Raw genomic sequence first — 25,876 nt, 5'->3', positions numbered from 1 at the left:
AGGGAAGGCCTCTTGGAGGAGATAGGTGCTCAATAAGACTTTGAATGGGGGGAGTAATTGTCTGGATTTGAGGAGGGAGGGTGTTCAAGGCCAGAGGCAGGATGTGGGCAAGGGGTTGGCGGCAAGATAGGTGAGATCAAGGCAGTGTGAGAAGGTTAGGACTAGAGAAGCAAAGTGTGCAGGCTAAATTGTAGAAGGAGAGAGGCAAGGTGAGGTAGGAAGGGGCAAGATGGTGGAGTGCTTTAAAGTCAATGGTGAGGAATTTTTGTTTGATGTGGAAGTGGGTGGGCTATCACTGGAGTTTTTTGAGGAGTGGGATGACATACTCTGAATGTTTTTGTAGAAAAATGATCCAGGCATTAAAGTGAAGTATAGACTGGAGTGGGGAGAGACAAAAGGCTGGGAGGTCAGCAAAGAGGCTGATGCAGTAATCTAGGTGGGATAGGATGAGTGATCATATTAACATGGTAGCAGTTTGGGTGGAGAGGAAAGGGCAGATTTTAGCGATGTTGTGAAGGTGGGACCGACAGGATTTAGCGAAAGATTGAATATGTGGGTTGAATGACAGAAAGGAGTCTAGGATAATGCCAAGGTTAACGGCTTATGAGAGAGGAAGGATGGTGGTGCCATCTACAGTGTTGGGAAAGTCAGATGGGGAGGAGAAGGCTTGGGTGTGAAGATAAGGAGCTCAGTTTTGGATGTGTTAATATTGAGGTGACAGGAGGACATTCAAGTAGAGATGTCTTGAAGGTGGGAGGAGATGTAAGATTGGAGAAAGGGAGAGAGATCAGAGCGGGAGATGGAGATTTGTGTATGATTCATATACAGGTATTAGTTGAAGCCATGGGAGTGAATGAGTGTAGATGGAGAACAGAAGAGGACCTAGGACTGAACCTTGAGGGACTCCCCCACCCCACAGTTAGCGGGGGGAATGCAGAATAGGCACCTGCAAAGGACACTGAGAATGAACGGCCCGAGAGATAAGAGGAGAACCAGGAGAGAATAGAGTCAGTGAAGCCAAGGTTGGATAACATTTCCAGGAGCAGGGGGTGGTTGACAGTGTTAAGAGGTCAAGGAGGATTAGAATGGAGTAGAGACCATTGTATTTGGCAAGAATGACATCATTGGTGATCCTTGAGAGGGAAGTTTCTTTGGATTGAAAGGGATGGAAATTAGATTGGAGGGGGTCAAGGAAAGAATTGGAGGAGAAGAATTTGAGACAGAGGGTATAGTCACCTTACTCATGGAGTTTGGAGAGGAATGTTAGGAGAGATATGGGCGATAACTGGAGGGAGCTGTGGGGGTCAAGGGAGGGTTTTTTTAGGATGCGTAGGAATGGGCATGTTTGAAGGCAGTGGGGAAGAAATGATTGGATAGTGAATGTTTGAAGATTGCTGCTAGGAAGGCAAGGAGGGATGGGGCAAGAGTTTTGATAAGATGCAAAGGAACGGGGTCAGATGCATAGCTGGAGGGGGTGGCTTCTGAGAGGAGTCAGGAGATCTCCTCTAGAGATACTGCTGGGGAGGATGGGAGAATTGAAGAGGAAGCCGAAAGAGTTTCTCTTTGATGAGGAGGTGGATGGGCAACCACTGTAAGTCCTTATGGAGTGGCGAAACATGGACTCAATTTTTTTCAGAAAAATGATGTGGGCAGCAGAGTGAAGTATGGACTGGAGTAGGGAGAAACAGGAGGAAGGGAGGTTGGCAAGGCAGTAGTCAAGGTGGAATAGGATAAGAACTTGGATTAATGTGATAGCATTTGGATGGAGAGGAAAGGGTGTATTTTAGCAAGGTTGTGAAGGTAAAACCAACTGAATTTAATGACAGAATATGTGGGTTGAATGAGAGAGGTAGGTTGAGGATAATGTCAAGGTTATGAGCTTGTGAGACAGGGAAGATAGTAATGCCTGTTTTCAAAGATGGGAAAGTCACTAGGAAGAGAGGGTTCCGTGGAAAGATCAGGAGTTCTCTTTTGGACATAAGTTTGAGGTATGGGCGGGAGAGATGTCCTGAATGCAGGAGGAAATGGGAGACTGGAGAGAAGGAGAGAGATCAGGGCTTAGGATACAGATTTGGGAATCATCTGCATAGAGATGATAGTTGAAGCCATGGTAGTGAATGAGTTCTCCAAGAGAGTGGGTATAGATGGAAAATATAAGGAGACCCACAACTGAACCTTGAGGGACTCCCACAGTTAAAAGATAAGGAGGAGCTGAGAAAGAGACTGGAAATGAGTCGCCAGAGAGATAGCAGGAGAACAAAGAGAGGACATTGTGAGTGAAGGTAAGGAATTAATGCCTTTGATGGCATTAATACCCAGTGCCATGTAATATGGCTGCCCTTCATATTTGAAGACCACACCAATGACGAAATTCACCTGTGAGGAGCAGCATGGCCTAGTGGAAAGAGCATCGGCTTGGGAGTCACAGCCTTGGACTCTAATAATAGTAATAATTATAATGATGGTATTTGTTAAGCGCTTACTACGTTCCAAGCACTGTTCTAAGTGCTGGAGTAGATACTAGGTAATCAGGTTGCCCCACATGGGGCTCAAAGTCTTAATCCCCATTTTACAGATGAGGTGACTGAGGCACAGAGACGTTAAGTGGCTTGCCCAAGGTCACAGCAGACAAGCAGCAGAGCTGGGATTAGAACCCACATCCTCTGACTCCCAAGCCTGTGCTCTTTCCACTGAGCCACACTGCTTCGAATCCTGGCTCTGCTACTTGCTTGCTGTGTGGCCTTGGAAAAGTCACTTCACTTATCTCTGCCTCAGTTTCCTCATCTGTAAAATGGGGATTCAATGATTGTTTTCCCTCTTACACCATGAGTCCCATGTGGGACAGGGACTGTGTGCAACCTGAGTAACATATCTACCCCAATACTTCATATAGTGCTTGTCATATAATAAGTGCTTTACAAATACTATTATTCATTTTTACCATTATTATTATGTGTGGCTGAAAAGACCAATGGGAACCCACAAACCCACACACTCAAGAAGGCTGTCCCTTGTTGTGTTATGCTTAAAGTTTGTAGCACCTAGTACTGTTTTCTCTCTTGCCCCCTTGCTTCTCATTCCTTGCAAAGTTTTAGCCTGAACAGAGCCACTCCATTCTTGTTAATAATAAGCCATACTGGCCTATCCTATCCCCAACAATTATATTCTTTATTCACATTAATGTCTGTCTCCCCCTCTAGACTGTACAATCGTTGAGGGCAGGGAATGTGTCTACCAACTCCACTGTGTTGTACTCTCCAAAGCACTTAGTAGAGAGCTCTACATATAGGAAGTAATCAATGAATACCACTGATGATGATGCTGATGATGACCATTTCAACACCCAGTTTTTGGCTACAATGCAGCATTTTTGAAGCTTTGTTTTACTGGGTCCTTGAAATGTTTCCTCTGTACTTCTTGCTTTCAGTTTCCCAGTTTCAGCTTTTCACACAACAGTGGTTTGGACCCTCTACTGTTGCTCATTCTATTCATATAGCCTTGCTAACGAGATTATAGTTTCAATATTAGACTGTGATCTCACTGTGGGCAGGGAATGTGTCTGTTTATTATATCGTACTCTCCCAAGAGCTTAGTACAGTGTTTTGCGCACAGTAAGCATTCAATAAATAGGACTGAATGAACGAATCAACAAATGAATACTAGGAGACTGACTAAATTCCAGAACTTCGCTGTTCATGATCTTGTCTTGCCATGAGCAATGACCCATTAATGACGATAGTGCAAGTGCTTGAAGGCGTCAGATGTGGCCCTTCTATAGGACCCACGTATCAAGCCATAGAGAAGATTGGATATCACAGTTCTGTTGCCCGTTAGTTTGGCCTGGAACCAGATACCACGTGCTGCCATCACTCCCCCAAAGATTGGCCTTCTTGATTCAGTTATTTATTTCCATATATAAAGTTCCATTGTTGGCCAGTGTGAGGCTTACAAAAGAGAATTCCCTAAAGATATGCATTTTTGTTTGTGTGCATGACTTCCGAGATGCAGGCTGATACATCATCTCGGTTTCCTTTAAACTTATTATCAGCCCATACTGCCTGGCCGATTCTGTGAAGTAGTTTACAATTTTTTCCACACCTTCTTGAGCATAAGCCTCAATGGCACAGTCATTTGCATAAAATAATTGATCAATCTATCAACCAATGGTATTTATTGAGTGCTTACTATGTGCAGAGAACTGTACTAAGTACCTGGGAGAGAGGACAATACAGCGGAATCAAGTTCCCTGCCCATAAAGAATTTACAGTCTAGAATAAGTCCACAGTCTAATTCTTCAGTGACTGTTCAAGAAAGTCCTGGGACTTTGGATGATGTCTGACTTCTGATGAGTTGGAAGAATTTTCCAGAGGTATAGGAGCTTAATCTAGAACTTGAACCCTGGTCTCTTATTGAATTTTCCAGCAAAGCTGCATGGAATAAATTGATCAGCACTCGGGATGTGGAATAGAACAGAAAGGGCATCATTGAGTCTTAATCAATCAGTCAATGGAATTTAACGAGCACTTACTTTGTGCAGAGCACTATACCAAGTCCTTGGGAGAATATAACAGAATTAGCAGACACGCTCCTTGCCCACAACAAGCTTACAGTCTAGAGGGGGAGATAGACATTAAAAAACCAATTATAGATATGTATATAAGTGCTCTAGGGCTGAGGGTGGGGAGAGCAGCTTGGCTCAGTGGAAAGAGCCTGGGCTTGGGAGTCAGAGGTCATGGGTTCAAATCCCGGCTCCGCCGCTTGCATCTGTGTGACTTTGGGTAAGTCACATAACTTCACTGTGCCTCAGTTACCTCATCTGTAAAATGGGGATTAAAACTGTGAGCCCCACGTGGGACAACCTGATCACCTTGTATCCCCCCAACACTTAGAACAGTGCTTTGCACAGAGTAAATGCTTAACAAATACCACCATTATTATTATCATCAAGTGCTTAAAGGGTAAAGATCCAAGTGCATAGTTGATGCAGAATTTAGTCGGTCTCCTCGTATTCATTCGTTGATTCATTCAGTCCTATTTATTGAATGCTTACTGTGCGCAAAACACTGTACTAAGCTCTTGGGAGAGTACGATGTAATAATAAACAGACACATTCCCTGCCCACAGTGAGATCACAGTCTATTATTGAAACTATAATCTCGTTAGCAAGGCTATATGAATAGAATGAGCAACAGTAGAGTGTCCAAACCACTGCTGTGTGAAAATCATCTGTGTATTCTCTCCCAGTGTTTAGAAGAGTGCTATGTACACAATAAGGGTTTAATAAATACCATTACTACTACTCTGGCCCGACCAACCACACAATTTTGAAGTAGTCATAAAATCCTGATGGACTGTGCATGGCCGCCAAATTTTCTTAGTAATTTCCAGAGCCCAAATCTACTGAGAGTTTCAAATGTTTTTGTTAGGTCTATGAAAACTGTATAGAAGTCTTGGTAGTCTATCCAGAACTTTTCCTGTATCTGGCGAACAAGGAAAATCTTGTTTGTTGCATCATGTTGTGTTTGAAGCCACACTGTGATTCCTAGAGAGTTCTGGTCAAAAATATTCTTTAGCAACCAATCCACGAGTACTCTGGCTAGCATCTTGCCAGCTATGGAGAATAGCGAGCTACCTCAGTGATTTCTGCAATCTGATCTTACACCCTTTGAATACCATGAGAAGCAGCATGGTGTAGTGGAGAGAGCAGAGGCCTGGGAATCAGAAAGTCATGGGTTCTAAACCTGGCTCAGCCACTTGTCTGCTGTGTGACCTTGAACAAGTCGCTTTACTTCTCTGGGCCTCAATTACCTCATCTATAAAATGGTGATTGAGGCTGTGAGGTCCACGTGCCAAAAAGGACTGCGTCCAACCTGATTTACTTGTATCCACCCCAGTGCTTAGTAGAGTACCTGGCACATAGAAAGCGCTTAACAAATACCATTGTTATTATTATTATTATTATTATATGCACAACAGGATTCACATCTCCCTTCTCTCCTTCTACAGCCCAGCCCACACAATCCGCTCTTCTGCTGCTAACCTCCTCATTGTGCCTCATTCTCCCTGTCCCGCTGTCGACCTCTGGCCCCCATCCTACGACTGTCCTGGATTGCCCTCCCTCCTCACATCTGCCAAAGTAGCACACTTGCCCACTTCAAAGCCCTTTTGAAAGCCCACCTCCTCCAGGAGGCCTTTCCAGACTGAGCCCCCCCCCTTTACCTCTGCTCCTCCTCCCCTCCGCATCGCCCCGACTCCCGCCCTCTGCTCTACCCCCTTCCCTGCCCCACAGCGCTTGTGTATATATGGACATATTTATTACTCTATTTTATTAATGATGTGTATATATCTATAATTCTATTGATTTTTATTGATGCTATTGATGCCTGTCTACTTGTTTTGTTTTATTGTCATTCTCCCCTCTTCTAGACTGTGAGCTCATTGTTGGGCAGGGATTGTCTCTATTTTTTTGCCAAATTGTACTTTCCAACTGCTTAATGCAGTGTTCTGCACACCCTAAGTGCTCGATAAATATGACAGAATGAATGAACAAGTTTGCCACTTTAAAAATGACCTGCTGTGAATAACATACTATAGGACCTCAGAGGCACCACATTTTGAGTTATTTTCTTGACAGGAAAAAATTACATCTTTCTTCATCCTCTATTTTATGCTTTTTAAATCAATACTCTCCATGGAATTTCATTTCAGGTCATCCTGACACGACATCAGGACTCTGGTGTCAAAAAAAAGATTATGACTACTCATTCTTTAAGGTAATCATTTTGTGATTGATTGCACCTGCTCAAATCCCATCTACAAAATATCAATCAGAGAAAAGATATGTTTAAGGTGGGACTTCCCTAAGATTCTGGTGCAATTTGGCCTTCACATATGTATGGAGGTACATTCATGAGGTTTGGGAAGGTTTTCATGATGTGTGACATGAAGCATACTCTAAAAGGCCACAAACAATGCTTTCACAGTGTGACATTAAAATACCAGTGTTGTTGCTGTTTATATCAGTGAAACTTTCCTTTCCATGTTTCAACTTTCTGATGGGGTTGTATCTACCTCAGTGCTTAGCACGTAGTAAGCACTTAACAACTACTACCGACAAAAAGAAAAAAAACAAGAAAATGCTGAATCACAAATTTGAGCAAATTTTCCCCCAAACGATTCAAATTAGACCTAATTGTTTATTAAGGTATCACATTTTAGGCATTGTAGTGAGCCCGCAGAAAGCCGCTTTACTAGTCACCAATCGTGATTCCACTAACGACAACAATGAAGAAGAAGAAATTCATGAAAGAACTGAGCTGTTCTACTTGAGGATTGGTCGTTGCCAGCCCTTGAGGGTGGGGCATGGAAGGAGGTTGTGGCCTTCTCTCCTTGCTCTACCCAGTAAGGTACCTGGACCAGTTGACGACTGCCACAAATAGCAACCGCGATGACGTCTAAGGCAGAAAAAAGGCTGTCATTTTGAATCGCAAGGAGGAAAGCACCATTTAGTGGGAAGCAGTGTGCAAGGGAAGCAGCATTTGGAGGGAAGGGGCATGCAGAGAAGCGGCATGGGGAGGAAGCTTCTGGCATTAGCAGTCTGCATTTGCCAGGAACTTCTATCCTTCCGCCTCAGGATCAACAGAACGGGCTCCCTTGACCAGCAGACTGGTACTGGACCATTGGTGGAGTGGAAGTGAGTGACAGTGTGTATGTCACTCCCCTGCACGTTGGTAAAAAAACTAAGCCAATCATTCCATGGAAACCTTGTGGTTTGGTTTGACTCTTTACGTGTCACAGAGGCTATCCCAGTCCAAGAAAGTCCTGATTCGTATGAGCTGTGGGTTAGTTGAAAGACAGTTTTCAGGATAAAAACCAAACAAATGTCACTACCTCCAAGGAATCATTGTCACAATCCCCTTCCTCGGTGTTTTTCCCTTTTTCTTCAGTGATAGTATTCACCATCTCAAAAAATCTGAAATGAAGAAGAATATAGTTTCAATTCAATAAAATTTCACACAAAAAAGACCCAAAAACAGAACTGAATTCCGGGTAAGAAACTCTATTTAATAGAGTTGCTAATCTAAGACATGTTCCCAATTGTCTAGGCTACATATTTGATAAAATACTGGTCATTTCCTCATCTGATTTCAGATCTTGTCTAATGTTTCTGTCTGGGAACTTAGCTGTTATGAAGACTACATGATGTGAAATGTACACTGATTGACAGAACCATGCAGTGGAAGAAAGAAGTTAAACTGAAGGTGAATTTACTGACAACTGAAGCTACCTTTCTTTCAAAAATAAAATAGCTATCTAACAAAGTTTTATATATAGTCTTAAAAGTTTGGCATGTGAATAGTAGTCCACATATTCTATAACCATTAAAGGGCAGCTATCTGTAGAAAAATGTGGAAGTGTCCAGGAGCTTTCGTTTTGATGTGGTGCTAACTCAAACTTTAAGGAATTAGTAGTGAAGCAGAGAAACTATGAGAAAGGAAAGCTAATTACAGGGTTGCTGGATTAAAACCCATTTACTATACATCCTTAAGTAGAAATGAAACACTGTGATGACAACTGTGCTTGTGTACATACATGCGTGCCCGCATACACACACACCCACCCATTTCTTCAGAACACTTTTCCTTCTGAAATCTCCCCTCTGGAAAGGAGACTTCTATGTTTATCACATTACTTCACTGCTCCTTCCCTCCTGCTGGCAACATCTATCTATAGCTTAGGGCTGAAGAAGCTGTGCTTGCAGGTTTTAGAAATGCTTGCAAGGAGGTGGCCTCTGGAAAGGGGCAGCTGGAGTTCCACTTTAATGGAAAATTCCATTAGCTGAATTGGGGCTTTATGTCAACCCATTCCAGACTAATGGAATTTACCTATATCCAAGTGTCTATGGGAATAGGTTCACATGCACAAGCACACACACAAACACATTCAGAAAACCAAAGATCAAAATCATGCATTAGGAAAGCAACCAACTCAGACCACAGGACTTACAAATCATACCATCATAAGATTTAGTGTTAATTTCACTAATCAAAAATGAAAATGGCATTTCAAAGAGAATAGCAGAGTTAAAACTGGCAATTAGCCAGTAAAGCAATAACTACACTTTCTCCTGGGGGGAAAGTGCTTAATCTTCGCCTCTAAAGTCTGGCCAAATATTATGCAGCACAAGTAATGAATTACATGTTGAATAAGACATGATAATTAAACATGAACTGGAATAGTGTTTACATATCCTTTGAATCAGGGGCTCTGACATTCTCTTTGGAAATAATGATCATGTAAGTGGACGTTTTCCAGCCAAAAAAATGATGAATACGTACTTCTTGCAGTGAAGTTCTGTGCAGAAATAGATTTGAAAATCATCTGAGTTGTGAAGCACATAAAGAAAACAGCATCGCTCCTCAAACTTGGAAATACTGAAAGGGTAAAGAATGAACATATTTATCATAGTTAACAGTGATGTCTTGCTTCTGTGGGCATATACTTCAAATATCCATTTGCACTAATAAGCAAGGTACTGATCCAAATGTTTATTGAGTGGATGATTCACCTACTACTCACACCTTTCCCCATGCATCCATCAGATTAAAAACCACCTGGGGTGTGGGCCCATTTTTTTGAATACTTCTATTGTACTTTCCCAAGCATTTACTACAGTGTTTTGTACACAGCAGGAGCTCAGTAACCGATACTGATGATGATGATGATATTGAACATTATGATAGCACTGCTTCTTATTCTGAGCTAAGGCAGTGAAAATGTTGATCATATTCAGTCTTATTCACTCATGTTCAGCTGCTATGAGATCTGGAATATTTTCTTTGGGTTTCTCATGATGCTTTGGGAGGAGTTGTGCTGCTATGGGAAATCACTGAATTCCAAAGGACACCAAGTCAAACAGCATGGAAATAACAATAATAATAACAATAATAAAATTATGGTACATGTTAAGCCCTTACTATATGACAAGTGCTGTTCTAAGCGCTGGGGTAGAAAAAACTTAATCAATCCTTGTTCCACATGAGGCTCCTGCTCTTAATCCCCATTTTACAGATGAGGTAACTGAGGCCCAGAGAAGTTATGTGACACACCCAAGGTCACAAACAGTTATGTTACAGAGCCGGCACTAGATCCCAGGTCCTTCTGACTCTCAAGCCCATGCTCTATCCACTAAACCACAAATGGAAATGGGAGGGTAGAGGGGGGAATACAGGAATATAAAGAGCCTCAACTCAGGTGTGTGTTAAGTTTCCCTTGCCAAAGCATCCTGGATTTAGAGTGTGTGGGCTGCAGTGGGACCTGCTCCATTCACCAGAGAGAGCTTTGGACATGGGGGGAAGATGGGAACACCATCCGAGATGAAGGAGGAAGACCATGCTGCATTCAGACCTGATTCATTTGTGTATACCCCAGCGCTTAGTATAGTGACTGGCATATAGTAAATGCTTAACAAACAAAATAAAGACCTTGACCTGACCAAGAGGTGGGAGTAACAACCCTGTTGATCAGACTCTTTGGCTGATGGGGATGATCACCTCAATTTTTCGATGAGTTAAATTAAGTACGGAAAGGGAAGCAACTTTCTCAAAGTCACTAATTCTTGGTGGAAGAGATGAGACCAGAGCCCAAGTGTGAGTGAACCCCTAATCTGCGATGATGCTATCTTGCCATTACAAAATTGAGAGAATACCATGGGTAAAGAGATAAAATGCACTTAATGGAAAATAAAAACAAAAAGTGGAAGCCATTCTTCTTTGACTCAGCTCTGTTTTTAAGAGGCAAAATATACAGTAAACATGGAATCACTTCTATGAATTTATATTATGATGAACTCAAGGTCAAAATAGAAGAGTTGCATTTTAAATGGCTTTGGTTGAAAAAATATCCTGTGGCCCAAATCAATATCAACACTCGTTTTTGCTTAGGGAGATTACAAGACGATAAATTCATTTTCAATGCAGGCTGAACAGATCATCACTATCCCAAACTTTTCTCTCAGTTCATGCTCCAATAAAATCAATTACTATCATTTTGAAAGCAACATTAAATTGACTTACTCAAATCTTTTTTTTTGCTTTCTATTTCATTTGGTAAATATTAGTTCTCCTAAGAACTATTTAAATTGCACATTTCAGTATACCACAAATTCAGACAGTGCAGATGCCCTGACCCACCGCTGACAATGGACTTTGATTCTCAGAGAGAATTAATCCATGGTATTTAATGAGCACTTATTATGTGCAGAGTATTGTACTAAGTGCTTGGGAAAGTACAATATAACATAATTAGTGGACATGTTCCCTTCTCATAATGAATTTATATTCTAGATGGGGAAAAACCACAAACAATGGCCACCTGATAAACCATTTAGAGAAAAATAATGGGTGTGACAAAGGCCAAAGAATAGAACAGTCAGGGAAGCAGTTCATTAAGGTTGGCCCTGGAACATTCTGAGTGTTGGATAAATCTCCTTTCCAAAATAACAACAACACATAGCAATGCCACATGCAGCAACCACTGACTAACGTGAAAGGTTTATTATCCCTTACTCTAAAAGAACCACTTTTGTCTTGCTATTTAATTTTGCCTATCTGATGGAAGACAATCTTTCTCTATTTTATCTTCAAATAAGAACATATTACCCTATCCAACCTAATGGTCCATCCAGACTAACATTCTGTCCTTGAAGTGCCAATAGTTTATAGAAAGAAACTGGAGGTCCTACAGGTCCTGACCTCCTTGAGATATGTTAGGGGTATACTATCTATCCCCCCCTAACATTTCCCCCTGAATCCCTTACTTTTTCTCTAGTCACCATTGCATACTTCTCACCTCTGAAATTCTCCAAACCCCTCTCAAACTTGAACTTTCTACCTGCAAACTCTTTTGGTGACCCCTAGATTGACCCCTTGCTATGTGAAGATGTGTTTCCTTTTTTTGCTTTGAACTTATCACCCTTCAAACTTCAATGGGTGTGCCTCATCCTAGTAATTATGAGATGTGGTAAACAATAATTATGTGTTCATCCTATCCACACCTTTCATGACTTTGTAAACGACAATCATGTCCCCTCTCAACCTCCCTCAATCCAGATTGAGTCCTAATCTTTTCAGTCTAACCTCCTATAAACAAACGTGGTTTGATTTATTTTCTTATTTTGCTAGACATTTTTGTTCATTACCTTTTGTGAATAATATCTGAAAATTAACTCCAGGACTTTCTGTAGTCTAAATGTTCAATATCCTGACAGAGTAATGTCACATCTACATTTAATTTCTAAAATGCCAATAACTGAATTAATGTTCCATCTTTGTGAGGATTCTTTGGTATCCCAATGGCTTCATTTTTACCTTTCTGGTTCTAGAATTCGACTTTACTCCCAATTAAGGCAGGGAAAGGGGAGAATGATAGCTATAGGGCATTTAAAACTGGAAGGAGGCATGCTTTTTTCTGGCTTTACTGTCATGATTAAGATCTTCTATCATCATGTACACTTACTGAGGGCAGAGAATGTGTCTGTTTATTGTTATATTGTACTCTCCCAAGCTCTTAGTATAGTGTTTGTACAAAGTAAGAGTTCAATAAAGATGATTGAATTCCCTCCCCTGACCCGAGACCATGAGAATGTTCCAGAAAACATTCATCTGGCAAAATACGTAAAATAAACAAAGGCTTACCTTACTCCCCTAATGGAAGAAGCACTAAAGTTCCACTCATAAATACCTTTCTGGAAAACACAGACACAGAAAAAGAACAAAAATTAAATGACAGCTAGTCCATATCAAAACTGAAACATAAAGAAGAATCTCTCCTCACATTTTAGTTTTCTGTAACTGAGAGAGCAAAATTGTCTTGAAAAATGAATCTTTCCCTGGAATTATGCATTTCTGGAAGCTATATAAACTCTTCCATGCCACTAGGGTCAATTTCAACTGCTTAAGGGATATGAAACTGCAGGTAAGAGCTGGATTACAGTTGTCAAGGAACAAGGATAATACCACTATGATCTAGGCTGTAAATATAACAAATTGAGTGTGGCATAATGGAAAGATACAGATCTGGGAGTCAGGAAAAATGGTTTCTAGTCAGTCAATTAATCAACAGTATTTATTGAGTGTTTACTATGTGCAAAGCACTGTACTAAGTGCTTGGGAAAATACAAAACAACAGTTGGTAGATATGATCTCTTCCCACAAGGAGTTAACATTTTACAGGGGGAGACAAATATACATAACAGTTAGGGGAAATAGCCTATGAACATAACTGCTGTGGGGCTGCAGTGACTATCAAAGTGTGTATGGGATACACTGCCAAATGTAGAATCAACCCAGAGGGTAGGGAGGATGGGAAAATGAGGGCTTAGTCAGGGAAGGCCTCTGGGAGGAAGTGTGATTTTTAGGAGGATTTTGAAGATGGAGTGGTGGACTTATGGATATGAAAGGGGAGGAAGTCCACACTCAAGGGAGGACATGGCCTTGGATAGGTGGGACTGTGGTACAGAGAATAGGTTGACATTCAAGGAGTGGAGTGTGTGGGTTGTGTTGTAATAGGAAATCAGTGCAGTAAAGTAGGAAGGAGGGAGAGAACTGACTGAGTGCTTTAAAGCTGATGGTAAGGATTTTCAGTTAGATGAGGAGGTGGATGGATAACCACAGGAGATTTGGAGGAGTAGGGAGATACGGACTGAATATTTTTTCAGAAAAATGATCTGGGCAGAAGAGTAAAGTATGACCTGGAAAGGGGAGAGAAAGGAGGCTGATGTGGCAGTGAAGTGCTTGGATAAGTGTGATAAATATCTGGATGGAGAGAAAAGGGAGGATTCTAGAGATACTGTGAAGGAAGAACTGAAAGGATTTGGTGACAGACTGAATGTGCAGACTGATGGAGAGAGATGAGTCGAGGATAACACCAAGGTTGTGGGCTTGTGAGACAGAGAGGATGTTGGTGCCTATGGGGATAGAAAACTCAGGGGGAGGACAAGGTTTGGATGGGAAGATGGAGCCTGGGAAGTCTTGACTCTGCCACTTGTCAGCATTTTGTCTCTGACTTGCTCTTAATCTCTTCAAATCTCCATGCTTTTCCTCATCGGTAAAAGGGGGACAATATCACTGCTCTCTCTCCCTCTTACACTCTGAGGCCCACTTGGACCTATGGGACTGTGTCCAATCTGATCGTCTTGTGCCTAAACACAGTGCTCAGCACATAGTAAGTGCTTAATAAATCTCCTAATTATTATTATTGTTGAATTAAAAAATATGGGTGTGAAAGTAGATTTTAAAATATGCAGATATCATAAGAAGAAAATGTATAGAGAGCTGTTCATAATTGTTATCCAGTACAACTTTGATAGAATTCACATCCTCTTAACAACCTAAACTTGAGGAGTTTTTCGGGAAGGGGAGAACTTTTTTGTGTGTTTTTTTTTAATGGTACTTGTTATGCCCTTATTATGTGCCAGGAACTGCACTAAGCTCTGATGATCAGGTTGGACAAAATTCTTGTCCCACATGGGCCTCATAGTCTAAACTGGAAGGAGGAGGAGTTAATCTCCATTTTACAGATGAGGTAACTGAGGCACAGAAAAGCTAAGTGATTTGCCCAAGGTCACACAGCAGGAAAGTGGTAGAGCCGGATTTAGAACCCAGGTACTTTGACCACCAGGCCCATGCCCTATGCACCAGGCCACTCTGTTTCCCCTTCAGTCATCAGAGGGTCATTTTTATCAATCAGTGGTATTTACTATAGGCTTACTGTGTTTAGAGCACTGTACTAAGTCCTTGAGAAAGCACAATACAACAGAGTTGGAATACATGCTCCCTGCTTAGTTGCAGTGCTCTGCATACAGCAAGCTCTCAATAATCCTGTTTATTCATTGCTTGATTTATGTGAATCGTTTTCAAAGCAACCTGACTTGGTGCCTTTAAAACAACTGTGGGGAAAAAACTATGCAAGTAGGTAGGTGGCATGGGGGATTGGTGAGAACATTTTATTACAAAGTCCAGCAGGCAAATTCACATTCAGCTTGTTGTTCTCATATTTCATTACATTCTTAAGGGTCTTTGTCATCTGAAGATATTTTCAAACTATCATATTTATTTTTTACTTATAAGGATTCCTCTAATCCTTATAAGGATTCATCCTCATCCTCCTCGACCTCTCAGCTGCCTTCGACACTGTCGACCACCCCCGCTCCTTGAAACGTTATCCAACCTTGGCTTTACCGACTGTCCTCTCATCTCTCTGGCCACTCATTCTCAGTTTCCTTGGCAGGCTCCTCCTCTGCCTCCCTCCCCCTAACTATGGGGGTCTCTCAAGGATCAGTTCCAGGTCCTCTTCTATTCTCCATCTACATCCACTCCCTTGGAGAACTTATTCACTCCCATGGCTTCATATATACCAACTCTATATGAATGAATACAAAATCTGTAACTCCTCCCCTGATCTCTCTCCCTCTCTCCAGGCTCACATTTCCCCTTGTCTTCAAGACATCTCTACTTGGACGTTCTTTGACACTTCAAGCTTCACATGTCCAAAACTGAGCTCCTTATCTTTCCATACAAACTCTGTCCTCCTCCTGACTTTCCCATCATTGTAGATGGCACCACCATCCTTTCTTTCTCACAAGCCATCAACCTTGGCGTTATCCTTGACTCTTCTCTCTCGTTCAACCCACATATTCAATCCATCACTAACTCTTGTCAGTCCCACCTCCACAACATTGCTAAAATCCACCCTTTCCTCTCCATCCAAACTGCTAACATGTTAATACAATACTCATCTTATCCCAACTGGATTACTGCATCCTCCTTGCTGATCTCCCAGCCTTCTGTCTCTCCCCACTCCAGTCCACCAGGCATCACTTTGATGCCTGAATCATTTTTCTACAAAAATGTTCAGGACATTTCATCCCACTCCTCAAATAACTCCAGTGGTTGCCCATCCACCTCTGCAACAAACAAAACCTCCTCACCACTCTGGCTTTAAAGCACTCCACCAGCTTGCTTCTTCCTACCTCACCTGGCTTCTCTTCTTCTATTACCCAGCCTGCACACTCCTCTAGTGCTAACCTTCTCACACCGCCTCGATCTCGCCTATCTTGCCATCATCCCCTAAGCCCAGGTCCTGCCTCTGGCCTCCAATGCTCTCCCTCCTCAAATCCAACAGACAAGTACTCTCCCCCACTTCAAAGCCTTATTCATTCAATAGTATTTATTGAGTGCTTACTCCAAAAGCCCTTCCCAGACTAATCACCTCTCACTTTCTTGTCTCCCACTCGCTTCTGTTTTGCCCTGACTTGCTTCTTTTGTTCTCCCCCCACCCACGCACCAACTCCCCCCCAGCCAGCCAAACAGCACTTCTATTCACATCTGTATTTTATTTACTTATATTAGTGTCTGTCTGCCCCCACTACCCAAAGACTGTAAGTTCGTTGTGGGCAGGGAACGTGTCTGTTTATTGCTGCATTGTACTCTCCTAAGCACCTAATATACTGTTCTGCCCACAGTAATAGCTCAATAAATATAACTGAATTAATCTACATTTGACATGTCAAGTTTAAGCTATCATCACTTTTTCAATTATTTCATTTAAGAAAGTATGTTTTCCATTCTGTTGGGCTGAAGAAAACTTATGCATTGCCATACAACAACTACCATATTAATAACAGTAGGGGTGGGAATACATTTTTATACTCTACTTCACTTTTCTGAAAGAAAAGCAGGAATTTTTTCCTCTCTTCTTGGGACAATGCATGTACCTTCTTCCAGTCCTGTTTCATTCCTTCTCCTCTCTGGTAGCTTTAGGTAATTCTCAACCTAGTATGGAAACTTGGTAATGTTACTGAGAGTACTTAGTGACTAATAATAAATTGGTGTATTTGAACTTGAAACACACATTATCTTTTTTAAAATCCCCTAAATCCATGTCCTGCCTCTGGCCTGGAATGCCCTCTCTCCTCAAATCCAACAGAATGTACTAAAAATACACTACAAATCAAAAGTCCAGTAGCTTAGTTTATGGAGAACTTAGTTCTTTTTTGGAAGACAACTTTAAGGCTTACGAGATGAAAAATGCTCTTATTTTTTTTGGATGTGACAGGCGTATTCTTGGATTACATTGCTGGACAACATCATACAGCTGACATCTATTTTCCTGAGATCCCAAAGTAAAAAGATGTCAAAGTACTCCAAAACTTAGTTTACTGGAAACTTAAATACCCACACAATCTCCCCTTTTTTTTGATTTAACTTAAATTTTATGTTAGGCTAGGTAAAAGCCTCACTCTGCACAGTTGTCAGTTTTTGCATAATACACTCCAAAAGGGTAGGCTTTGCACAAGCTGAAACAGTGATATTTCATTTTTAGCATAAGAATGCAAAGAAGACTGACAGGCATGTTGTTCAACATCCGGTATTCGAAAGAAGCATCAGGTTCCTCAAACTAATATAGATAGAATCATATTAGGTACTTTTGAAGCTGACTGAATGCATTTCAGCAGTAAGTTCTCCCTCTTCTCAGCAACTTCATGTGGGCATGGAATGGGTCTGTTTATTGTTATATTGTAATCTCCCCCAAGCACTTAATACAGTGCCCTGCACACAGTAAGTGCTCAATGAATAGGACTGAATGAGAGAATGAAACGTCAGAGACTATGACAGTGAAAATTCACATTCTATGGACAGTGAGTTGCTGAGAGTAGGCCTCAAATCCAGAAAAAACAAACCTTCATTTCAGTAGTTCGTAATTTGCTCAAAGCGCATTTAACTGCTTCCCCCACCCCCTTTCTCCATTGTCTATGCACTTGGATTTGTACCCTTAGGCACTTGAAATTCACTAAACCCTCATCCCCACAGCACGGATGTACAATTTGTAATTTATTTATTTATATTAATGTAAAGAGAATTTAAAATGCTTTGCAAATGTCACATCTCTCAAGCTAAATATTCCAACGTGTGTATTTCTCATCAGAGATGAGGAAATATTAACATTATCCTCCATATCACATGCAAAGAAAAAGTTCCCACTTTCTTGTACTTAAAGAAGAGTCTCTATGTTTGACAAATAAAAGAATATGACAACTAGCTGGAAACTAGTTCTCTTTTGAAATCTCTCTGGCCATTCTTTCCTTTTCTTCCTTCCAATTATTACTGCTGTGATCTCCAATTCTACTTTCTTGCCAATTCCTCTAAATTCACTGTCTGCTTCCAATGTCCTCAAGTTACCTTTCTCTTTTCTATGAGGCCACTCCAAATTTCCCCTCGCTGCTTCTATCTTTCCATTTCTCCCTACCCTAACTCATTCGTCTCTATCACCCTCCTACTACTTCTTCTTTTTGCAATTTATGAATGATAATAATGACAACTATGGTATTTACTAGGCACTTAGTGTCAAGCAGTGTGCTGGACAGGTGTAAAGAAACCAGATCAGACACAGTTCCTATTGTTCAGGGATCCACCCTCTAAGAGGTAGTGAGAAAGGACACATTCTTATTTTACTTATGGGAAAACTGAGGTCTGTTCAGGTCAAATGATATGTCCAAGATCACACAGCAGGCTAGTGATAGAGCTGGGAATATAACTCAGGAATCCTAACTTCCAGAGCCATGGTCTTTCTACTAAGCCATGCTACCTCTTCTCTTTTGGCCCTACATGGGACAGGGACTGCATCCAACCTGATAAGCCCAGCACTTAGAACATTGCTTAGCATGTAGTAAGCACTTAACAAATATCATTTTTACAATGACTCTCTGAGATGATTCTGGAGAACTGGCAGTGGATCATCCTTTCAGTATTAACAGAAAAAATCCCTTCCATTGTGCTTGGAAATAAATTCTGATGACTTCTCCTGTCCTGAAGGAATTTTCCACAAGTGTCTGCCTGAGGGAAAACCCTAAATTCCATGAAGAGGCCCTTTCCAAATCCTTTAGCCACAGGCCAGTAAACAACTTATATACCACTGGAATCTGTTGTCATGTCATTCATCAGGAGGAGACCTTGTCCATATACATTTAGGAGCATTTGCTCGCCTCTGTTTTTTCTCATTAGCCCCTCTCTGTAATACAATATTCTGCTCTAGCAGCGGGGTGAGGCTCAAGTTAGCCCTAATGTGCCAAGCTTTACTTTAATTCCTGACAGCTTCCTCCCTACCTGGACCACTTAATGTTTTATTTCTCCTAAAGGAGCCCCCCTGATTTCAGCTCACTTAGCCTGAAAACATTTTTTGATAGTTGGAAATCACCAGGAGCAATCTTAGATCATTTCAAAGAGCATGTCCCCTTTAACTACTTAATTTTTATGCTGTTTTATGCCCGAAGCAGCGTACCCACAGTTGAGTTGATTTTGTACCATATTTAGCATTCTTTCTCCAAACATGACTAGGGGAACAAGTTGTTGATATACAAGTGTGCTGTGATGCCACAGTTGGAGATAAGACCCTGGGTTGCTTGAACCACTGGTCTGACTGTGTAGTAATAATGATAATACTGATGATAATAATAATAATATTAATAATCCTAGAAAGGGGAGGGGAGAGAGGAGCAAGAGGAGGAAAAGGAGAAGAGACTAATAATAATAATAATGACAATTTATAATAATGATAATGCTGGCACATATTATGTGCTCATGATGACCCAAGCACTGTGCTGAGAACTCGGGGCAGATTCAAGATAATCAAATCAGACACAAACCCCTGCCCCACACAGTTTCACAATTAAGAAGGAAGGAGAATAGATATTTTATCCCCATTTTACAAATGAGGAAACTGAGGTCCAGAGAGATCAGCAGACAAATAGAAGAACCAGACTAGAACCAGGTCACCTGACATTCAGTCTTGGGCTTTTTCCAATAGACCACACTATAGAGAAAAATAGCATGGATGGACGGATGGACCATATGCCTGGGAGTCATAAGGTCATGGGGTCTCTGGCTCTGTGTCACTTGTCTGTTGTGTGACCTTGGACAAGTCACTTCACTTCTGTGAGCCTCAGTTACCTCATCTGTAAAATGGGGATTGAGACTATGAGGCCCACATGGGACGGGGACTACGTCTAGCCGAGTTGGCTTGTATCCATCCCGAAGTATAGTGTGCTTAGAAAAGTGCTTGGCACATAAGTAAGAGCTTAACAAAAACTGCAATTATTATTATTATTGTTATTAGTCCAGAAATGCATAAAGTTATCATCAACTGTGAAATTTGTGTGGAAGATGGGGGTGCCACATAGTACACTCAGGACTCATAACTATACAGTAAATTAGAGAGTTTTAGAGATGTTTAGTTTGATGCCCACTAGACCGTCTAAGGATGCACTGGCTGTTTGGCATGAGATTTCTAAGATGATTGTTCATCCCGACTAGTTCAAAACAATGATTCCATTAGGGTTTAGAATTCAAAAGACATTATGCTAAAAGTATGCTGAGACAGATGGTACTTTTAATAATTTTGGTTCACATTTCAATTTCAATTCATTTCAATTTCAATTTCATTTCAATTTGGTTCATTTCAATTTGGTGGCACATTTCAAATACATGACATGAGTTTACTCTGCATCAGAGAAGTAACCAAATGTACAATTTTAATTGCAAGGGAAATTTTGATAACTCTCTAACTTTATTATTATTAATAATAATAATGGAAAAATAATTGTGGTATTTGTTAAGCCCTTACTATGTGCAAGGCACTGTACTAAGTACTGGGGTGGAAACAAGCAAATAGGGTTGGACACAGTCCCTGTCTCATATGGGGCACACAGCCTCAATCCTGAAAGAGCATATTCATATATAACACTGCATTAGCCATATTTAACTCAGAGCATAAATATGACAGGTTTTGCAATGCAAAGGATGATTAAATAAGAACAAAAACTATTTAAACAAATTTTGCTTCCCCAGTTATTGGCAGGATTTGTATTTGCTCTGTATGAATGTTAGAAGCTTTCACTGCTCATTGAAGGAGGCTTCACAACTAATACATAGGCTTTTTTTCAAAGTTATTGATGCACTTTACCTTGTCATCAGGAAGCACATGCCAGATGGATACAGTTTTCTCTTCTGCCTCATTGTTGATAGAGAGATAGGACGGCTGATAGATTTTTGTTGGTTCTAATATTAAAACCTTTGAAATTCAAAACAAAGAAAAGGATTCTTAGGAGCTTAAAAACACCAAATCTCACAACTTAAATCTAAAACTCTAAACTAAAAATTAAAACTTACCTAAACATTTCTGCACGTTAGCAGAATTCAAACAATTCAAACAACATAAAGGCAGTGCCCCTTTCAGGGCCACACCTGAAGAGTTTCCAGTCCTCTACCAGTCTCGACTACAGGAGGGAAAAATGAAGCAGAGGCATAACCATTCCTAGCTTGGGCAGTGGCTAGCGAGTGGAAGGCACTCTGCTGCTACAAGTCAAAAGTCACCTGTGCTGGGCAGCAGCGGCATGGGAGAGAGTAGAGGGTGGAGACTCAAGTTTACTGCATGGAAGGAGGCAATGGTAAACCACTTCTGCATTTTTACGAAGAAAACTCTATGGATACACTACTGCAATGATTGCAGATGGAGGTGGGGCATTCTGGAAGAGATGTGGTGTTGCTATGGGTCAGTGATGAAGGCTTAAGACAACAACAAAGACAGTGACCTAATTAGAGACGCATACCCCCGGGGTCTGTTTCAGTAAAAACCGGCTTTAACTTCTGATCACTACTGCTTAACTTAGTTTCTCCATGCATTTTTATAGCTTTCCATAATCATAAAATTCAACTTTTACTTGACAAAGGGTCTTGAAAAAAACCTCTTATGAATTTCTCTTTTTTTCTCCCCTTAGTTCTTGTAGGGTTCATATTTTTCTCCAGATAGTATTTATAAGCAAAAATTGCCAAATTTCATCAAGTACCTAATGTGTGATTTTACCCAGAAATACAGAGAATACCATTTCAAGTTATAAATAGCAGAAATGGAACTAGGACATGAATTAAATCATGAATTAAATCTGTTGCCGACTTGCTCATTCCAAGCGCTTAGTACAGTGCTCTGCACATAGAAGCACTCAATAAATACTATTGAATGAATACTATTGAATTAATAATTTATTTTTATACTTACATGAGGAGGAATGTATATCAGACATTGTGCCCATGCAAACGGTCTTAGGAAAAAACACTGGTATTTGAACGAATGGGAGCTGAGGACACTTCACCAGGCACACTGTTTAAGCAGTTATAACTTACCGTCTTCTGGTCTTAGAGAGGAAACTGGTATTTCCAATAATAAGAGATTCTATCTCCTTCGAAAGAGAGCTTTAACAATGCCTCACATCTGTCTTTAGGGCAAAAGGGATGTGGTGAAAGATAAATATAGTGTTGAGAAGCCATGTTCTAGACCATAATCTGGTGGTAGGTATATAGACTCCTAAGCCATCTACTTCCTGTGGTGACTGTCATTTAGCATTTACCGGGCTCCCACAGCAAGCTAGGCACTGTTAGAATCCATACACAAACAGATCCTGAAAGTACTCAAATATATCATATTAATATACAACTAGTAAACTAAATTGGTCACAGGTGGAATTCTCAAACAGATTTTCTCACAATTTGGGAAGAGAAGATTGGAGGAATAAAGGCCACTAAAAGCAAAACTAAAAAAAAGACAGGCCAACCTTGTGGCAGGGGGAAATTGGAACAGTCATTTCCCACTCCAGTGTTCAAAATTCAAAGAAGTACTTCGAGAAAATTGGTTCCTGGAATTTACCAAGTATCAGTAAATCTTTCAAATAAAAAGTGGAAAAAAAATTCTGAGCATCTTTGGGGAAAAAATAACAAGGAGAGACAGTCTTATGAGTCATAGCTGTCTAACGTTGAAGTATGAGAATGTAAAACCATAAACAATGCCACTACTGCATCCGACCAATGTTTCATCCAGTCAGATGTTCTCCAATGGTACCATGACACTTCAAGGAAGTGTGACGGTAAACGTCTTTGAAATATATTCTAATGGTTAGAGTTGCGTAACAAACTTTCCATTTTCATCCCTAACTTTCTTGTTAATATAGCCTTATATGGACCTCTCATCCAGGAGTTTATCCAAATCTTTTTACCCTTGTGTATTTTCCTAAAGTAATATATTTTATTTTTCCCAACTCCAGTCACACTTTTCATTTTTCTCTAAGTGAAGCTGGTTTGTGCATGTATGCATATTTAGGAAAAAGAATGCATTGAAAACTCTTCTCATACTTAATGAAACATAGAGTAAACCCTCAATATCCAGCTCAACCTTCAGTTTCAAAGAACCAGAAAATCAAAAAGCATGAATCATCAAAAAAGACCTTTTACAGCCAGAGTGAAGAATCTCCAGCTTTCATGCTCCAGCTCCATGGTGAAAGCTGGAGGTTCTTTAATCTGGTTTTAAAAGATCTTTTTTGATTACCCAAACTTTTTGATTCTCTGGTTCTCTGAAATTGAAGAGTGAATTGGATATTGAGAGTTCACTATATGTTTCATTAGGCAGGAGAAGAGTCTTCAAAATCTTTTTTTAATCTGTATGCATATATGTGCACACCAGCTACAAGAGAAGGGCATGACTAATCTACATCTTAGATAAACCACAGCCAGATAGCCTAGTGAATTCTGTACTTCAAAATTGCATAATAATTCATCTATCCCAGTGCTCTTCTGGACAATGATTTGAAGATTATTAACCAATAGCTCTCTGAGTCACAGCAAAGTGTCCGACCAAAACGTAGTAGCAGACAGCAATAATGAGGACAGAGTAACCTCAAGACCTCTACCTAGTTATCTGTAGATCTTAGAAAACATTTAACGTTATCAAGAAACTGTGTTCTAGAAACTAGTAAGCAAATTGGCTGTCCTTTAAAAGTTCACCTCACTCCCAAGGCTACTCCCTCATGCTATTCTAAGTTGAGTTAAGCTGAAAATATGACTTTTCGTCATCACTACAGGGACACGTAGTACATTCAGTTCTATTCAACTTATTCTTTGCCACCTTGCTTGGAGAACAACAGAAACATGGAAGTTGAGGTTAAATATGCTTCAAATTCACCGAGAATCCTTTCCAATTCTGTAAGCATCAAGGGCAAGTCTTTGAAATATTCATTCAGCAGCAGCTGTATGCCTATGACTGACCTCTGAAGGCAGATGAAACCAAGGTTACATGTAAGCCTGGAGCAGAAAATCTACACAAAACCTCCACGCAAAACCCAAGATTTTTTACAAAAAATACCTCCACGCAAAACCCAAGATTTTTTAATTGGCCAACTAAACCTACTAGCTAGGCACTACACAATGCACTAGTAAATAAAGGACAAAAAGGAGCAATTGATACTTTGGACAACTGATAAGAGTTTGATAACAACAAACTTCATTAAAAACTGAAGGTTTCTAATGCTCTGGTGGCAGCCAGCCTTTATAGGGCTGGGAGAACTGGACCCACTACAGAAGAGGCACATCTGGTTTCTCAAACAGTTTCATCAACATGGTCTATCCATCGTACTCGACATCATGCAGCCAGACAAGATTATCACCAATTATATCTGGGACACAGCAGCTCATCGGCACTGAGGTAATGCTTATTGCAACACAGTTTCACTAGTTGGGACATGGGAGAAGAATGGACAACAACAGGATATCCAAACAATTCCTTGTATAGCAAACTGAAATAGGGCCCACAGAAGGAGAAAGATAGAACGAGTGATTGAAAGTGGCAGTGAGGCACAGCCATAAATAATGAGGTTCAGCAAGAGGTTGACTGATTGACTGCGATACAATCACGACTGTTTGAGACTGTTGGGATACATCCCCTCTTGTCCACCCAGTCTGGTGCATACTCAATCGGTCGTTCACATTTCTTGAGCCTTTACTGTGTGCAGAACACAATATTAAGCTCTTGGGAGAGAATACATATTGGAATTATTAGACATGATCTCTGCCCACAAGGAGCTCAGAGAGGAAGACAGACATCGAAACAATTTATGGATAGGTACATAAGTGCTGTGGGGCTCAGGTGGAGTGAAAAGAGGATAAAAATCCAAATGCAAGGGTGGTGCAGAATGGAGAGGGAGTAGGTGAAATGATAGCTTAGTCAGGGAAGGCCTCTTGGAGGAGATGTGATTTTAAAGAAGCCTTTGAAGGTAGGGAGTCAACATCAAAGGGAGGCTCTGCTTAAGCAGAGTTTCTAGAAGACTAGTATGCTGTGGTCAGATTGTAAACCAACAGGCACTGAATCATCCTAGCACAGGAAAATATTTTCATATGTATGATCTGAAAAACAATGTCAATCAAGCAGTCTTATTTACCCACACCTGCCCATATGGATAGGAGGATCTCAATGCAGCATGAAGGACAACCATATACAAGTATGCTCAGTTTTTCCACAAAGCAAGTTTAACCATACACTTTGGATTCAACACTGCTAGTGAACAAGGAGATGTTCTTTTGACTCCATACACTGATCTGAATAGAACAAGACGCAACATTGGAAGAGATGCTCGTGAGCATGTTTGGGGGCCAGAAAAGGCATAAGTACAGTAGTATGAGTTTTCCTTAATTCTAACCTTGGCTTCATTGATTGTCCCCTCCTGGTTCTCCTATCTCTCTCAGTCTCAGTCTCTTTCACTGGTTCCTCCTCTTCCTCCACACTCTAACTTTGGGGGCGTTTCAAAGCTCAGTTCTGGATCTCCTATTTTACCCCATGGCTTCAACTACCATCTGTAATAGATGATTCCCACACCTACCTGTCTAGTCCTCACTTCTCTCCTTCTCTCTAGTCTTGTATTTCCTCCTGCCTTTCAGGACATTTCTACTTAGATGTCCTGCCATTGCTTCCAGATTAACCTGTCCAGAACAGAACCCCTCAT

The 25,876-nt window shown here is 40.8% G+C and overlaps 1 protein-coding gene across 1 annotated transcript in view; it reads right to left on the bottom strand.

Annotated features, from left to right (window-relative positions):
* MAP3K5 (mitogen-activated protein kinase kinase kinase 5) overlaps window positions 1–25,876 on the bottom strand; it is a 208,609-nt gene that overhangs the window by 46,702 nt on the left and 136,031 nt on the right. Inside the window, exons 11-14 of the mRNA XM_029083415.2 lie at window positions 21,019–21,126; window positions 12,696–12,745; window positions 9,339–9,434; window positions 7,891–7,972 (exon numbers count right to left, since the gene is read on the bottom strand). Coding sequence (XP_028939248.1) covers window positions 7,891–7,972; window positions 9,339–9,434; window positions 12,696–12,745; window positions 21,019–21,126 — 336 coding nt within the window. The remainder of the gene's footprint in view (window positions 1–7,890; window positions 7,973–9,338; window positions 9,435–12,695; window positions 12,746–21,018; window positions 21,127–25,876) is intronic.

The sequence above is a fragment of the Ornithorhynchus anatinus genome, chromosome 2 (genome assembly GCF_004115215.2).
Source record: "Ornithorhynchus anatinus isolate Pmale09 chromosome 2, mOrnAna1.pri.v4, whole genome shotgun sequence".
NCBI lineage: Eukaryota > Metazoa > Chordata > Mammalia > Monotremata > Ornithorhynchidae > Ornithorhynchus > Ornithorhynchus anatinus.
The sequence above is the reverse complement of the archived record's forward strand: the minus strand, read 5'-3'. Positions and strand labels throughout refer to the sequence as shown.